Here is an 18019-nt window from a genome sequence, read left to right on the forward strand (position 1 = left end):
ACAGGAGGATGCCGAGGAGTACCTGGGCTTCATCCTGAACGGACTGCATGAGGAGATGCTGAGCCTGAAGAAGCTCCTCTCGCCAGACGGTGAAAGTAGGTTCACTTCCTGCACACTGTGCCCAGCCAGCTAAGTCTCATTTTTAAACAAAGGTCACAGCTCATTCCTGTGCAAAATTGCAGCTCCCAGGGGGTTGGAGAGTTGGCTCAGTAGAATAAGTGCTTCCCTGGTAAGCACAAGGGCCTGAGTTCAATTCCCAGTTCCAGGAAAAAAAAAGAAATTGCAGCTCCCAATCCTCAGCTCTGCCCATCAGATGTCCTTTACTTCCAGAGATGACACCAGCTTTTACCTTGCCCTTTCGGTACCCTCAGTAATGTTTTATTTAGATAAGTTGAAACTTACTCAGAACCTCTGCTGTTGATTCCTTTAATTCAGAAATGATCTCTAGGGCTGGGGAGATGGCTCAGTGGAATAAGCGCTTGCCTAGTAAGCGCAAGGGCCTGAGTTCAATCCCTGGTTCTGCCAAAAAAAAAAAAAAAAGACACACACAGAAATGATCTCTCATACAGGAAAGCAGAAGGACTAGTGTGTGGAATCCCCACATGACTGCAGGAGTCTGCCTTGTGAGAATACCCCGAGTGTTTCTTTCCACATGTGTGCGTGCACGTACAGTATGTTTACGTTTTCCTAGTTTGCCCCTCAGGGCTAAAGTGTGCATCCCGAGGATAAGCATCCTTGCCCGCACACACAGGGAATACTGCACTTCTGCCTGTTTCCCAGGGCTCCTTCCCAGTAGTTGAAGCAGCCAGAGCCAGGCAGGTCCAGGGCCTGTGCCTTTGCTGCGTAGTTGCTGTGGCTCGGTGCCTACACACTGAGTCTGTCTGTAGACCTGCAGTGGACACATTTGTCCGGCCAGCCTGGATGGTCTGTGCGTGGGATGTGCCCCTTGGTGGTTGCACGAGCAGGCCCTTTCCTTTCCTTGCAGAGCTCATGGTTTCAAATGGGCCCAGAAGCCCCTTGGCTGATGACGATGAGCAGGAGGAACAAGGTGAAGGCAGCGAGGAGGAGTGGGAGCAAGTGGGACCCAGGAACAAGACCTCGGTCACCCGGCAGGCGGACTTCGTCCAGACTCCAATCACGGGCATTTTTGGTGGGCACATCAGGTCTGTGACTTTTCTGGAATAATTCGGTATTTGCCTGTTCCGGGGTTTTGCCGTTTCTCTAGCATGGGAGGCGTGAGCACTGTCCTGCCACCTTGTGCCTTAGCACCTTTGCCAGCTGTTTGCTGGTCCTCCACTTCAGGTGCTCCTCACCACCTATGAGCCAGTGTTCTCTGGCGTCAGCTGTTCACTGCTCAAGTTAGAGAACAAGCTAACTGAACTGCTAAGGGAGATCCATGGGCCCAGCGGGGGCATTCTGCACATTTCCATGACTTAACAGTTCACAGTGGGAAGTCACAGCATAGGCATTGGGGGATGGTTTCTGTAGAGAAGCAAGCAACAGCCTTCAGCTCACTAGTCACCCTTTCTGCTTAGGGGGCAGAATCACCACAGTCTACTTGCCCGTAGAGTCCATGTCTGATGCGCTCACTGCTGCGCCCCTCGTGGGTTCTGTCTTTTCTCTAGATTGCCCACCTAGTGTGTGAGCAGCTCCTTCCCTCTGACCTGCCCCTGCCCCTGCCCTGGGTGGTCAGTTTTATTATACACTTGGCCTTTTTGAAAAGGTTGCACGTGTGGTGTGTGCATACCGTTTTCCTGTGTTCAGCTTATTTCACCTGGCATGATGTCCCCAGCTGTGCCCATCTTGTGACAGCAATAGGATCTCCTTTTGTAGGGCTGAAGCCATTCCGTGGTACCTAGGTACACTCCTGACCCTGGGACCTCCGTGCTGCTGTGCATTCCAGGGCTTCGCAGACACAGCCCTGGGTGTGTGGTGTACACAAGGAGGGAGGTGGGTGGGCGGGTGAGCAGCCGTGGAGGTGACTGCCCTTGGCTCCACAGGCTCGCGGCCTAATACGTGGATTCCTGGCACACCTCTGCGGGAGGTGGAGGAGAGGGGACAGCGTGAAGGAGAAAATGAGACCGCTGGTTATTTTCATGGGGTGCATGTCCACAGATGGCCACTGTATCCAGAGACTCCAAATCTTGCCTCCTAACCAGTTCTAGTGTCCACGCTGGACGAATTTGGCCTTGAGAGGTCTGCATGGCTGCTGCTACCAGTCTCTGATAGGCCTCTGTGCCAAAGTTGGTTGTTCCTTTATGAAAATATGTAAAGCAGCGAGATATGGTCATGCATGCTGGTAATCCAAGCACTCAGTGAGGCTGAGGCAGAAGGGTTGCAAGCTCGAGCCTAGTCGGCAACTGAGTGATTTAGTGAGAGCCTGTCGCAAGTTGAAAAAGGTTGGAGATGTAGCTCTGTGAAGACCCTGGCTGGGTTCAATCCCCGAACTTCCCCCATCGCCAAGTACAGCAGAGGTAAGGGATTGGGACAATTGAAGCTCTTTTTAAACTGCCACTAAGCATGAGTCTGTGCATCTCAGTTGAGAGATGCTCCTGTAAAACTCAGGGTTCCTGGGAAGGCCAGCATTCTCTGCAAAGATAAACATCCTTTACCTCTAAGGCTGAGGGCTGCTTCTTATTTCTTCTGCAGCCCCTTACTGGTGTCCCCACTGCTTCGTGTGGCCCTAGAGAGCTGCTGCCCTGAGGTGTGTGTGCTCAGGAGGCCCACCCCACCCCATCCCAGGAGGCCAGACGCTGCGTTCTGCTCACCAAACAGGCCACTGAAGTAGAACCCTTCTGAGCTCTTGCTGTGTTTTCTCTTGGAGGCTAAATGAGGCATACTATACTGCACATGCACTTTTGTACTCAGAAGAACTTAGAGAAAGAAAAATGAAATGAAAGACCAGCTAAGAAAACAAGGTTGAGCTGGCACCCTTCCCCTTTCCCCCCGTGTGTCATTTTCATAGAGGGAAATGCCATTCAGAACGTCCTGTGTGCCATGGGATTTCCTCTGTTTTTTAAAATAGGCCACCATTCTTTGAAAAGATGCAAAGTGCCCGCAGGTAGAGGCTGTGGCCAGACGCGCACGCTTGCTAACTGGTGCGCTGATCACAGTGAGGCATGTGGTGCCAGCATTTGGAAGATGCAGCGCTTTCTTCCAGAGCACCCAAGCGAGGAGCGTGTGTCGCAGCAGACGTGGGTGCCAGCACTGAGGAGGGTATTCAGCGAGGGTGCCGCACTCAGTGTCTTTTTGGCTTTTGTGTTGTCTGCAGTCCTCTGACAGTGATGCTGAATAATCTGATTTTCAGTATTTCTTCTTCCGTTGGCTGCTCTTAAGTGAAGCTGTCAAGGACCGGGCTCTTAAATCGTTTCTGCTTTTAATCCCTAGGTCAGTGGTTTACCAGCAGAGTTCAAAAGAATCCGCCACTCTGCAGCCCTTTTTCACGCTGCAGCTGGACATCCAGTCTGACAAGATACGCACTGTGCAGGATGCACTCGAGAGCCTGGTGGCCCGAGAGTCTGTCCAGGGTTACACCACAAGAACCAAACAAGAGGTACGGCCGGAGCCAAGCCCGCTGCGTGAACAGGATGAACACCGAGTTAGGGGCAAGAGCAAGGGAGTCTCAGTGCTGCCCTCTGAGCAGTTGCTGATTTGTTTGGACCAAACATTTGTACGCTGTTAGCATGGCGTGGCTGGAGCAGCTGACCCGGCTGGCACGCACTGTTAGCCCCTGGGCTCCTGGGCTCCCGGGCTGGTGACCCTGAGCAGTGTTTCCTTTTCTGACACTCTAATCCCAGCTCAGGAAGCCAGCATCAGTCCAGAGCAGGGCTGAGTAGCTTGTGTCTGTTCACGCATGCCGCAGTTTATTCAATTAGTTACAGCTCTCATCACATCTGCTTTGCATTCGCATAGAGCTCTTCAAGGACTTGAAGGATAGAGAGTCATTATTCGGAGGCCTTAAATTCGACCTGAAAAGGAGAGCATCTTCAGGTCTTTCTCGTTCCCAAGTTAAGGGTGTAGGGTGTTCTGCTGCAGAGGTGGTTCTGTCCATCCTGGGCCATGGTGGAGAGCCCAGCGTGCCGGGCGATGAGTGCTTTGCTGTGGTGCTGTGTGTGAACTATGGTGGCCCCAGGCATGGACCGCTCCCTCGCTCTGCACTGGCTGCGCCACTTTCTGTAGGTGTGCAGGAGTCGGGCTCTGCACTGTGTTGATGGCACTGCTGGTGGCACCGGCTCCAAGAAGCCGACAACCGGCAGCCACAGTGAGCAGGCAGAGAAGGTCAGGCAGCTGTTAGGTGCATCTGGCTCTGTGTGACCATTAGCTTGGCTTGCCTGTGGCAGCAGGGACTCTGCAGAGACAGAGCACTGCCCCTGGTGCTGTTGTGCCCTCCTCACACTCCTCTGTGAGTCAGCTATGGCTGTCTGGGGCCACTCGTCCTGCTGTCAGGTCCCCAGCCTTGCCCTAGGCAGCTGGGGGTACCCATTTGGACTGTGTTTGCTCTGCTGTCATTAAACAGCTGGTGGGGCTGCAGCAGTGTTGGAGCAGAGGTGGCCGTGGGCGGTTTCCCCAGGAGAAGGGGAAGTGGCGCTGCTCCCTGTTCCTGCTCTGTGCCCCGCAGTTCTCAGACTGGACTGGGCATGCCGGAGAGCAGATATTCTAGGAAGGAAGTGAGGATGGGCTGTGGAAAGGCTTGGAAAAGGCAATGGCGTGTTTTCTTGGACCTCACTATTTCATTTTATTCTTTATTTTATGTTTTATTTATTTATTTTTTTGGTTTTTTTGAGACAGGGTCTCACTATGCAGCTCAGGCCAGCCTTGAGCTCACTTTGTAACCTAGGCTGGTCTCTAACTCACAACGATCCTCCTGCCTCAGGCCCCTGGGTGCTGGGATCATAGGTATGCACCACCACACTGGGATTGGGTGTCAGTTTAAAATTTTCCTTTTAAAAATACTAAGTGTTACTGTACTGAAGGAGAAAGTTCTTTCCTGTGGGAGCGTGAAGGGACATCTGCGGAATGTGTCTGCTGTCTGGAAACTGTCAGAGCCTGCTGGGGAGTTGCCCGAGCCCACTGGCTTCGCCTGGAGGCTCCCCACGCATCCCCCGTGAGCCACTGCACAGCTGAGCTTTCCAGTCCAGGGCTGTACTCAGCACTGGACAGACCCTTGAGACAGCGTGGTGCCTGGTCCTGCTCTCGGGGCCTGGCGTAGGGATCGAGGCCTTGCAGCTCTGGTCTCTGGGGCCACATCTGTCGGCTCACAGTCTCTTGGGGGTGTGGGGGCTCTCGATGGGCCTGGCTTTTGCCCTGGACTCTGGCCTGCAGGCAGGAAACCCTCAGGACCTACGGCTGGCACGGGCCCCAGCTTGTCTAGCCCTTGGAAGAATGAAACACAGGTTCCCGCTGAGTTAGTTTGTTGCTTCTTACACAGACTTGTCACCTGGGGCTGCGGGGCACAGCTCTCCACTTGGGGTGCAGTGACCCTCAGGCCTGGTCAGACAGGACAGCATGTCCTGTGTGCTGTGTGCCCCAGGTTGAGATAAGTCGGCGGGTGACTCTGGAGAAGCTGCCTCCTGTCCTCGTGCTGCACCTGAAGCGCTTCGTGTATGAGAAGACCGGCGGCTGCCAGAAGCTGGTCAAGAACATCGACTACCCCGTGGACTTGGAGATCAGCAAGGGTGAGGCGGCTGCCAGGCCCGGACTCGGCCCTCTGCTTGGCTTTTTTCTGTCTCATTTTCTTGTCTTCAAGAGACTTTTGTGGTAATGCTGGCAGAAAATGGCTTTTTAAAAATAGAAGTGAAAATGAACAAACACTGTAATTTTGCTAGGTTAGAAAAATAGAAGCTTTTGTCCATCTAAAAGCATTATTTTTCATTCATCAAGCCTTTTTTCTATCGGTGGGAAATACTTGTCCTAGACGAAGTATGGACAGCTGCGCTGGCCAGCCTGCTTAGGTGGCAGTGAGAAGTCTGCAGTTGCCGTGACGCTCATGCTAGATTTGTGGCACTTTGTCACCCACATGTGTCCCTGGGTAACAGGGCGTAGCAGTTTAAAGAGCAGTGTGTTGCATTGCGCGGTGGCAGAGCTGTGCCCCAGCCTACTGGAGGCTCTGGGTCATCCTCCCGCTGCAAAGAAGAGAAGAAAAGAATGAGTATAAACACACACAGAGCTTAAAGAGGTTTTTCTTGAAAGCTTCAGAATTGGTGGAAAGTATGCAGAGGTGAGGCTTGCTGGAGAGTGGCGCTCGTCCGAGGGGACAGAGAGGAGGCGGCTGGTGGCCTTCCTGGGCCACACTGAAGGTGCAGACTGCCCTCTGTCCCTCTGGCTCATCCCACAGGGGCTCTGCACACCTTCCCACCAGCAGCGCCCTGCCGCCTGGGCCTTGGCTTCAGCCCGCACCCAGGACCTCCCGGCCCGGCGCGTGTACCGTGGATACGCGTTCCTTCACGTCTGTCTGCAGCAGACCTGAGTGCACGCAGGCGGCATCACCCATCTGTCTGACCTGACTGCAGTGTCTTTCCCCATTCTTCTTGTGCCAGGAGCTCTCCTGGGCCTGTGGCACACGCTCTACCCTGTACTGGTTTTCTTGCTGTTCTGTGTGTTTTTCTTTTGGACTGCCACCTCACATGCTGCATGAAAAGAAAGATGAGGTGTCCCGAGAGGACACAGAGAGCTGGCCAGATAGCTCAGCAGACTAAAGTACCTGCTTAGGCAGCGCCCAGCGGCCAGGGGGTCAATCCCCGGGGTTCTATGCTGGCCCTGCCCCTGGGGTACACTCAGACTGTAATTGAGACTGGGCGTGGTGGCGTGCGCCTGTAATCCCAGCGCTTGGGAGGCTGCAAACAGGAGGATCACTACGAGTCCGATCTACGTAGTGAGACCCTGTAGATCCTGTACTAAATACATAAAACCAAAAAACCCAAGAAGACATGGCCTGGGGCACTGAGCAGGAAGTAGAGAGGCATCTCTGGTTGGAGGGGAGCTTCCTGGCCCGCAGGAGCCCTCTGTGTGAGACCAGACCCGAGTGTGAGATGTCTTCATCCTTGGGTTTTCTGGCGCTGCTGGAGTGTGTGGTGCTTTTCTTTTCCATTTTTAGAGCCCATTTCTCAGGTGTTGCCAGTGTGAGCTCGTGGGTGCTGCGTTGGGTCAGCTGTGGTCTATGTGTTGCCTCTCTGCACGCTGGCTCCCCATGGGCTGTCCATGATGTGGAGGTAGCCATGAAGCCCTTTTGTAAGTTGGACTTGTTGATGTTTGTTTTTCAGAACTGCTTTCTCCAGGGGTTAAAAATAAGAATTTTAAATGCCATAGGACCTACAGGCTCTTTGCAGGTAAGTTTTGTATGACGCTGCTTTCTTATTAAAGATGAGAAGCGAGTTTGTGCCTAGGCACAAGCGAACTGTCATATACACCCATCCATAGGACAGGGCCTGCTGCGTTGGTGCCTCCAAGCTTGGGAGGCAGGACAGCAGTTGAAGAGTGTGTTTCACTTGCCCCTGAGTGTCTAGTGTTCCTGGGCACCCTCTGGCCCTGAGCTGGGCTGGCCTGAGGCCTGAGGAGAAGCGAGTGCACCTGCTGGAAATCAGTGCACCGTGCAGGTATCATGGGCTACTCATCTCTGGATGCCAGCCGAGTCAGTAGAGTGCATCCCAAGCCAGCATCCCTGTTTCTCTTACTTATACCATAAAGTGCAGGTGGCACTGGCTCCACATTCCCTAAAGTCAGCTAGGAAGGCAAATGGCACACCCATTCTCAGACAGGCAGGCCTGAGACCTCACTCCCCTGGCTGAGAGCTTCCCACTGTGGTAGGTTTTCTTCTAGCTTTCTACCCTTTTCCTTCCTGTCTTCTGTCCAGATGGCCCCAGTCATCCTAGTGCTGTTGAACCTTTATACCTCTGATTGTTGTTGTCTGTAGTGGTTTTGTCTTGTTTTTTGGTACCAGGAATCAAACTCATTGTGCTTGCCATGCAGGCATTTGTGCCACTGAGCTACATCCCCAGCCTTTTGTTTACTTTTTCTTAGAGTTTGCTAATTACTCCTTCACTTCCTTTGTATTGCCTCTGGTGAGCCTGTTTGTATTTAAAAACAAGCCTGCTGTTTACAGCCCTTGCATGGTCACTTTCAGTGTCCGTCCTGCTCCTGGTGGCGTATAGAGGTGCCCTTCATGGAAGGATTGCCTGGACTCAAGGAGGGAGGTCACTCTTCTGTGGCCTGAATAGCCAGGCAGGGCTTTGGGCTCCTGTCTGCCTTGGCTGCTCCTGGGGTGCTGGGACGTATTCTCGGCCCTGGCCAGTGGGTACAGGCCCTGGGCCTCCTTGGAAGGCACCAGTCTCTTTTTCCCTCCAGGCATGCACTGTTCCTTTTCTCACTTCCTGCTCCTGGAAGATAGTCAGTTATAGCCCCTGCTCACCCAGCTGGCCCGCAGGCAGGGTGGCAGAAGTGCTCTGGTGGTGAGTCCTATGCAGAGTTCCTTTGCACAGAGCCCTGAGTCTGACCAGGGAAGAAACTGGGCTTTTGGCATGTGCACGCCACCCTCTAACCAGCACTCATGCCTTGCACAGCCCCAAGGTCCTATCTCTGAGGAGACAGTGCTGCTGCAGCCTGGCCCCTGTGGTCCCGTAGACCCCCTGGCCATATGGCTCTGCTCCTGTTGCAGAGGGGACAGCATCTGCCAGTCCTGATGTCTTAAGCCCTAACCAGCATCTAGAAGGCATCATTGTAGGAAGAGGGGTCCCTGGCGCTGCCTCCGTATTGTCCCCCACACCTGCCCTGCGCCGTTGTCACTCTTCCTGAGCCCCTCCTCTCATAGCAGCCCTTCAGCCCCTGTCCACGCAGTCTGTCCTGGCCCTGCAGAGCAGCCTGAGATCAGGGTCAGAGCTGCACGCCTCCCTGAGCACTTGGGCCCTCTGGCTTCATCCACTGCTCAGAGCCTGAGTCTGTTACAGCTGAGGTGGGAGCACCAGGCTGAGAGAACCCTGGGTGGAGAGGAGGCCCCACAGCTCCTTGGCTTTCCAACCCAGCAGGGCAGATGGACCTGAGGCAAAACAGGTTGCCGCAGTCTGTCAGTTGGTCCCCATCTTAGTTACTCTTCTCTCATTGCTGGGACAAATACCTGACACCAAAATTAAACTCCTGCATTCTGCAAGTGCCTATAACCAGCGCCACATGGATGCTGCCAAGGGCTGCTGCAGGCTGGAGCAGTAGCCAGGCTTTCCTCTCTCTTGGCTGTAGGGGTTGAGTGCCTGAATCACTGAGCACTCTGACCCTGATTCCAAGGAACAGATTCTCTATGCCGGCACCATTCTAGAACCTGATATGCCTGCTGCCTCCATTCTGGAACATGGGGCTCTGCGGCTTTTTCCTCAAGGCAAAGTCCCTCACTCTTGGAATTCTGAGGCTGCAAAGGTTGGAGACCTGTGCCCTCCTATGATGCCCTCAGGCCATCCTTTCCATTCTCTTGTTCCTTTTCAGCAGTGGTGATCCTTTCAGCTCTATCTTTGCATTCCACAGCTTTATTGGAGCTTCCTTTTTGGCCAGACTCACATTTTAAATCATCCTGCTGGGCTCTTTGCTCTTGATTTTCAACATAAATCTGACCTAAGAGCCCCCAACAATAGTCATGCTATTGCCTCAACATTTGACTGCTTTGAAATTTCTTTTGTCAGATTAATCAGTCCACTGCGCTTAATCTCAGTCTCAGGCAGAGTCTCTGGACACAAGCAAAAGTCAGACAAACCTAAACACACATCATCCAAAGTCCAACAACCAATGCAGTCCTTCTTCCCAGCAGAAACCTCCCCAGCCTGGTCTTACAGGCAGGATTTCTATCAGCATTCTGGTCTTTGAGCTCTGACCAGAATCTCCCATACAAAACAGCTGAAGGCATTCTAGTGTTTCTCTTGTGGGCAGCATCTCTGAACGAACCTTTCTTATCTCTTTCCATAAGCCATTCCCAAAGGTTTTGAACAACGGGTCAGGTAGTCACAGCAGTGACCCCACTTCTCTGGTACCAGATTCTGTCTGTTACTTTTTACTCATTGCTGGGACGAATACCCAACACCCAAAATTAGGGAAGGAAAAGTTTATTTAGCTCACAGTTTGTGGAGGTTTCAGTCTGTACTCAGCTGGCTCCTAGGCAGAGTGGTACAAGGCAGAGGGCAGCCTTTCATGGCTGTGATAAGGGAGCAGCTGCGGCTTCTAGCAAGCCTCCTTACATTGTGATGCAGATTACCCACCTCAGGGCCAGGGGGTAGCAGTCACAGCACTGGATCAGGAATCAATCACAAACTCCAAAAGCCACCCCATGACTGCATGAGGCTTTGGGAGGACAGCTAGACACAGACCATAGTCGTCCTCCTTGGAATGGCCATAGTGTTGGCTTTTGCATTTTTCACTGTCGCTGACACTCTGATCTTTGTTCAGGATGTATCTGGAGTTTTTGGATAGTGTAGGAGTAGAGTAGGCCCGATCACCCAGAGGGTGTGTGTGTGTGTGTGTGTGTGTGCATGTTCATGTGTGTGTTCATCCACAGGATGGAGGCTGTGAGGGAGGTGTTTTTGGTGTATCGTTTTGTTTTCAATGTTACTAATATGTGTGTCTTATGTACTGTGTGAGATACTTTACATAAGTATACAATGTGTGTACTGAATGTGTACCTACTATATATGTGTATGTATGAACGCATACATCCAAACTCATACACAGATACGTTCATCTGTGTGAGCCCTGTCTGGCTAATGAGCTTTGTCACAGACCTCCTGTCAGGCCTTTTGCAACCACGCCCTGCTCCACGCGCCTCTCTGAGGAGCTGTGCACAGCCCGGTGCGCGCTCTCACGCCGTGCTCTCTTACAGTGGTCTACCATCACGGCAACAGTGCCACCGGTGGTCACTACACCACCGACGTCTTCCAGATCGGACTCAATGGCTGGCTGCGCATCGACGACCAGACAGTCAAGGTGATCCAGCAGCACCAGGTGGTGAAGCCCGCCGCTGAGCGCACCGCCTACCTCCTGTATTACCGTCGAGTGGACCTGCTGTGAGCCTTGTGGGCCGCGAGTGTGTGCCTGACGCCACTGTGTAAAGCTGCAGCTCACTGGCTTCCTGCCTCTGTAGTGGCTCCTTAGAGAGACTGTCCCTTCTGCAAAAATGTGCTAGGATGGAGCGATGCCTTGGGATTCATGTGCAACATAGTTGTGTTGACTTCTGACTTCCAGATCAAAATCATTTGGTTGAAGCAGACTGTCGATTAAGAAAATACATAAGAACCCATAATTCTGAAATAATAATCATAATTCTGATTCCTTATAGAAGAAAGGGAAACTTGCATTTGATTTGCAGTCTAATTGCTTAGTAGAATAAATCTACACCAGCAACACTTGTAAATTTGTGAAAATGAATTTTATCTTTCCTTAAAGAATAAATTTTTTAATCCATCACACTTTCTTCCCCTCCCCTTTAGTTTTTGATAAATGATTTAAAATGAGCCAGTTATGAGAGAAGAAATAGTTCTTACTCCAAAGGAAAAATAAAAAACAAGTTGCTGGTTCCTAAGAAAAAAATACATTTTAATAACTGTGCGATGAGACACTGCTTACATACGTGTTGCGGCTCACATGCCTGGAGCTATGCGGTGGTGGTGGCGGCCTGCGGGGTGGGCGACTGCAGCCATGGAGCCACTGCAGAGTCCAGGCCACTTCCGTGCTTCTGTGTGTGCACGGCACCGCGCGGCGAGGCGCGGAGACTGGCTGTTCCTGACATCTGCTCTCCTTCTGCTGTCCATCCCCTTCTGCTGCGCCCCAATGTGCACAGTGAGACCTAGGAGTATAAAGTTGTCACCCATCAATAAAATCACAAAGTTGGTTTAGAGCTGCGCGTGTTTCTTTGTGTTTGAGTGCCCCTTCCAATGATGGGTCCGTGGGCAGCATCCCTGGCAGCTGAGGGTGAGGGTGGCACACCGCACCGGTTGGGCGGACGAAGCATTGATGGGTTGGCGGGCAGGCCTGTTGTCCTCCTTCCCTGATTTCCCTCAGTTTCAGAACCCCTGGTGGTGGTTTGAGGCAAGACCAGACATCCGCACAGGGCATTTCCAGCCATGAGAGGCTCTGGAGGGATGGACAGATGGAGGGAAGGAAGGGAGCCTCGGATCAGGGGAGGCCCTGCTCCCCCTGGTCTCACTGCAGCCGGAGCCTTTTTCTCCAGCTTTTCCTCACTGTCTCACATTCCTAATTATAGCTTGTGCCACCCTTGTGGGAAAGAAGCTTACTTTGTCGAATTGTAGTACTAACGTCATCTTAGCCTCCTTACCCAGTCATAGCCCAGTTCTGGTTTGCTCAGATGGATTACAGTTCTAGTATAGTCAGCTTCTTGTTACAGAAACGTGCAGTTCTGTGGAACATACGGGGATTGGAAACCAAGGAACCTTGGGGGGCACCCACAGCCACAGTGACCTAGCCAGAGGAGGTGCAGCAGCACCCTCAGACACTTGGTGTGGGTCCTGGGTTGTACTTCCAAACTCCACCATCGCCCTGCTCCTCTGTCATGGCTTATCTGTCCTGATATGCTCACCCCACCACTGTGGTCCTTTGCCCTTGACCATGTGTGGCTCTGTTACTGTATCCTTCTCAGGAGCAGGACCAGCTGATCTGGAAACAACCCTGAGAGGAAGCCAGTTGAGAGGCCTAGCAAAGGGTCCAGTCATCCCAGACACCAGCTGCTGCGAGATCTTCCAGGGAGTGCTGCGTCCTAGATGAGAACACTTTCCCTCGCGTGTCATTCATTGGCTGCAAGCTGCAGCAGTCCTTGTTTGGTCAAGTTCAAAATAGGTTGAGCATGATTGGGATATCCAGCGACTCCCTATGCGGGATCTCAAGTCTGTTTCAAGAGTGGACAGAGAGGAACTGGGCCCAGTGGGACAGGCCACCGTCCTGTGAGAGTAACGTGTGAACCTGCACTTATTCCCAAGGCTGCCATTCCTGTGCTGTGCTCAACGTGTTCCGGCCACCTGAGAGCCAGCAAAGAATTCTTGTCTTCTGGCGTGTAGTGCTAGTAAGGCAGTGTGTGTGTCCCCTGCTGTAACCAAAAAGTCATGGCTGGGGGCAGAATGAAGCTAGGTCTCACGGTCATGGAGGCTGACGTCTCGTCTGGGAACGCTGGCAGATCAGTGCTGTTGAGGGCCTGGGCCTGGCTGGTGGCCTCGCCTCTGTGGGACCGAGACAGCATCCTGGAGTCTCTACCCCGTCCCATGACCTCGCTGACTGGAATCCCCTGATCCCGTCCTGTAGCGGTTAGGTTATCAGCATTATCAGGATGGGGGATGCAGTGTGTCCCTGTGGCCGCCACACCACTCACTGTGACTGTGTGCGGGACCGGAGCTGTTCAGTCTCGGACTGCCTAGGCAGGGCAAGCACTCTGCAAGCTGAACGTGTCAAGCAGGCGCCAGCATCTGGGCTGAGGTGAAAATGGGCCCGGGCTCGAGAACTTGAGGGGATTCCAGTGAAGCCGCTGCTTCTCTGCAGTCCTGGGGAATGGCAGCCTGGGAGCCATCCTGGAGAACTTTGCTCTTAAAACATTCATGTGCCACAACATCTAGAATTCTTTTTTTTTAAATTTTATTTATTTGTGTGTGTGTGTGTGGCCAGCTCAGCCCACCAGGGGGCGGGGCTGGCTGGCATGTGGTGCTGGGGGATGAAAGAACCGCGGTCCCTGTGCTCTGCCAAGCTTGTTCTAAGTAGGTGCTTTAGACCACTAAGCCATCTCCCCAGCCCCAACATCTAGAATTCTTAAACCATTTCTGTCGCTTTTGGTCATTTACACCTAGAACTTTGCCCATTGGCTATGGTAGCACTTGTGTGAGCGGCTGTTGAGGCTGCGCACCATGGAAGTGCCTTGGGGTGGGGGGTCCCCAGATACCGTTACCCCAGCCAAGAGGACGTATGCTCTGTTTGGAAGACTGCGGTTTGCTTAGCTCGGCACAGCCACCTGCACGGCTCGGGGACAGTGTGCTTTCTCTTCTTGTGAGCTTACTTGCGTCAGCTGGTTGGCAGTAGGGGCGGCGTGCAATCGGCAGGATCAGTGGGAGCGTCACTTCCTTGCTGACCTTTCTGCTTCTATGTGCTTGCACTGTCTGAGTTAGAAAGCCGCCAACAGTGCTTTTGAGTGAACCAAGTTAGCCAGCGTAGCCTTGCACATTTGAGACGAATTTGCTAAATGGATCGTTGTGCCAGGGTGGCCACATCAGCCTGCTGGCTCGCTGACTGCTCTGTAGAAGTGTCTGGTCATCAGGGGAAGTGGGCCCTGTGTGTGTGTGTGTGTGTGTCCATGGGGAGGGGGCACCGCTCTCTGCACTGCTCTCTGGACACCAGGTTTCCTGAGCAGCACTTGCCTAAAAGCACTTTGCAGCGTGTCAGTGACTTCGCCGCGCCCTCCAACCAGGCCACGCATTAGCAGCTACAGGAAAGGTCCAGTTTTCTCATTAAAAGCACTCAGAAAATCACCAAGCAGACAGGCCACTTCCCTCTTTTGTGTTTAATGTCATTCAACTCTGCAGCAGCCGGCAGTCAAAGAAGGCCATGCCGTGGTCTGTTCGATGTCTTCTGCTCCACTCTAGCGTGCTGACGCTGCAGCAGGTTGTGAAGCGGCAGGAGCAGGAAAAGTTTCACCAGGTCCTGGCCGCTGCACGGCTGACATGGGACTGTGTTGGGCTCCAGTTAACAGAGTGCTGTGAAGATGTCTGCATGTAGCATTTTTGTGTCAACTGCTCTTTTTTTTAAATATTAATTTTATTGAGAAAGAAGCAGTGAGACAGTTTTCAAAACAGAGAACTTCCCTTTCATAGATGCCTAAGTGTTTGCTGTCTTGTCATTTTAGGGGTAAGAGTTGTTTGGTTGTTAGCAAGGAAATACTTTAAGATAGCTTCTTCCCTCTATCTGCCTCCCCCAGTGCTTCGTGAAGAACCAGAACAGCCCCCAGGGATCACAGAGCACCCCTCCTTGGGACGCATCTCCTGTGGACGGGCAGAGCTGCTTTCCGGAGTGCTCTGTGCCCATTTGCACCTTTGTCCGTGCTCATAGCCCCCAGGGGCCCCTCCAGCCTCTGCTGCACCCCTGCTCTCCGCCCAGGTGTCTGATTAGGGGCTGCCGACAGGGGCCCACACCCCAGTCTATCTTCACCACCTGTGGACAACACACGGACCACTCTCAGGCTCTGCTGAGAGGGTGAGGCCTCAGCTCTCTGCGAAGAAGCCCTTGCACAGGCCACTCCAGGGCTGCCATGAGTGACTCTGCTTTGCATGGCACGTTTGCTCTGCAGTGTGTGCTCCCGGGCACAGGACAGGGTTCCCAGGGCTGTGGTCACGTGGACTTGGCCCTGTTGGCTGACCAAGGTTTCACCTGGAGCGATAGGTGTCAGCTTTGCGCTCTGCCGGTGCTGTGCCTCCCCATTCCTCCCCTCCCCAGGGCGTTGTTTCCCTGATAGACTCATAGGCAGTTACTGCCCAAACCGTGCAGTTGGGGACCCCTTCAACCTGTGGTCTGCTGCTCCCCGAGGTACCACTGCTCTTGGGCGCAGCAGACAGAACAGAACAGAGGAGAGGGGAATCTGGCCACCGCGCCAAGTAGGTGCTCTCTGTCAGTGGTGACCTGGGCAGCTTGGCCTTTGGCCTACGCTGGGATGGGGGCCCTAGGAAGGCCACAAGCATTGAGCCCTCCACTAATGTAGGCACAGGCTGTGTGACACTGCTCCCATGGGAAGGGAGCCCGCTGGCCACACGCCAGCACCGCTGCACCCAGGGGCCTGTCTGGAGTCCTGACACCTGCATCAGAACCAGGGCCCCACACTTTGGGGAGTGGAACCCAGAAGGAGCCACGGTGTTCCTGTTGCCTCTGCACCTGGGACAGGACGCACACTGCTTCATGGTCATCACCAGCCCCTGAACACCACTTCCTGTCCTTTCACCCCTGTTCTCTGCCAGGGAAGAGCCAGCAAAAGTGCCACTTCTGAACTTTACACCTGAATCGGTTGCCTCGCAAACTCCAGAGATGCCTGTGTAGGAAGATAACTCTCATCTGGAGACACAGAGGTGTCTCTGTGCCCGCAAGGCCCCTGGTGGCAAGTGGGCTGTGGGGTGCTTTTTTACCCTGAAGCGTTGCTTCACTCAGGTCTGCTGTGCCTGAAGCCAACACTGGCAGCCACCTGGCCTGTGACCTCTGAGTCTGGTGGTCTGTCCTGATCTTGGTGGTCCTGGTGGCCACAGTAGGCCACATGAGCCACACACAAAACTGAAGACACCTTAAGACATTAGGATGGATGGGCAGGGAGCCAGATGTCATGCCTGACATTCCATCACTCAAAGCCTGAGGCAGGAGTGTCACAAGTTCAAGGCGAGCCTGGGCTTCACAGTGAGTTCAAGTCCAGTCTGTCTCACTTAACACAGAAGAAAGTGCCCTCCCTGCCTCTGCCGCGCCCCCTTGCCCGCTTTTGCCCTGAACTGGCCTGAGGAAAGCCGTGCAGGAAGCCTCTGCGCTGGCCCGCTGGCCCACTGCACCAGTGACCTGCTTGGCCTAGGAGCCTGGCCAAATATTGATACCCAGAGAGTACCCGGCTGCTGAGCCAGTGGAGAAGCTATGAGCTCGGGAGGATGGTGGTCAGGGCAGCGGTCCAAGGGGAGCCAGAGCACAGGGTTGTGCATGCCTGCAGCCACTCCGCGCGGCGGTGCGGAAGGTATTGGCACACACAGCCGCCACAGGTCTGCGTGCTCATATGGTTCAGATTTGCGTTGCGGCACACCACCGCAAGCCCCTCATTTCAAGTTGACTCAGACGTGCTGCCCTACTTACATGGCACGCTGAACTGGTCTGCTCTTGTTACCTTGTGCCAGTTTCCCGGGCTGGGCACCTCGGCATCTGTGGCAACACCTCTGTGCAGGGTGCCATCCTGTCATTGATGTCACCGCCGTCCCTGACCTTGACTCAGCAGCCAGTAGCACCCCTGCCATACTTGCCCGCACTCCCTGGAGCACGAGCCGTTACTTCCAATCAGGGCCCTCCTGCAGCTCCTGCTTCTACACGGTCCCTCCAGATGCGTCCTGGGCTTTGGGGCTGATGCCAGTGGCTCATCCTCCCTGCTGAGAGGTCACGTTCCAGTGTCCCACAGTGCCTGTGTGCATGCTGGCAGTGCGCAGTCCGTGGTGCCCAGCAAGGGTGCTCAGGACATTCTGGGCTGTGTCTGGAAGGCAGCCATGCCCACTCCCTCCTGAGATACACTGAGAAGCAGACTGCCTGTGACCAGCACGCAGAGACCCTGTCACAGTGTCCCTGGTGTCCACTCCTGCCTGCACACAACAGGACTGCTTGTGAGCCTGCTGGTCACGGTGTCAGCCGCACTGCAGTGTTACCGAGAGCTGTGTGCCAGGGTCTCTGTGTCACAGTCACTCCAGGGACCTGAGCTCAGAGAGGGAGACGGTTTGGTAAGAGTCCTGCCAATAAGGTCAGCATGACCTTCTGAGAAGCCACACGATGCCTTTTCAGACACGTGGCTTCTCAGGTCATATTGTGTGGCTTGTGACGGAGACGCAGGTGGTGTTTGTGTCCTTGAGGAATTTTTTCAGATTGAGAAATACATGTTATAGAGTCCGCAGAAGGCCTCTTTGCTGATTCTTTAATTGAATGTAAATACTACATATTTCAAGCAGAATTTGACATGCTATTAAAAAGTTTTGTGGACTTGTTTAAAAACAAATCCAGCAAGCTGAGGTGGCTGTGAGCCACACAGCAGCAGCCCTTTGGCGTGGTGGTCCCCCGTCACAGGCTAGGCTGAGTCACAAAGGTGCGTGCGTGTACACAGGTCTCCTCAGGGCTCTGGACCTTGGGAGAGGCAGCACTGGTCCCCACTGTCAACAGTGAAGCAAGTGCTTTGAAGTGGTGGCCCTCCCAGTGTCCACACCTGTCCCCCGTGGCACCACCTCTCTCCATGACCTGCTCCCATTTCTGTGGCTGCCCTGAAGTGGGCAGAAATGGTGGCTGTGTTTCT

At 53.6% G+C, this 18019-nt stretch overlaps 1 protein-coding gene across 1 annotated transcript in view; it reads left to right on the plus strand.

The window, feature by feature from the left end:
• Nucleotides 1-11859, plus strand: part of Usp10 (ubiquitin specific peptidase 10) — a 70151-nt gene extending 58292 nt beyond the window's left edge. The window contains exons 10-14 of the mRNA XM_023705245.1: nt 986-1163; nt 3388-3553; nt 5531-5675; nt 7260-7325; nt 10847-11859. Coding sequence (XP_023561013.1) covers nt 986-1163; nt 3388-3553; nt 5531-5675; nt 7260-7325; nt 10847-11034 — 743 coding nt within the window. The 3' untranslated portion in view covers nt 11035-11859. The remainder of the gene's footprint in view (nt 1-985; nt 1164-3387; nt 3554-5530; nt 5676-7259; nt 7326-10846) is intronic.
• The last annotated feature ends 6160 nt before the right edge of the window (nt 11860-18019 follow it).

This window comes from Octodon degus, unplaced genomic scaffold, assembly GCF_000260255.1.
Source record: "Octodon degus isolate 3935 unplaced genomic scaffold, OctDeg1.0 scaffold00215, whole genome shotgun sequence".
NCBI lineage: Eukaryota > Metazoa > Chordata > Mammalia > Rodentia > Octodontidae > Octodon > Octodon degus.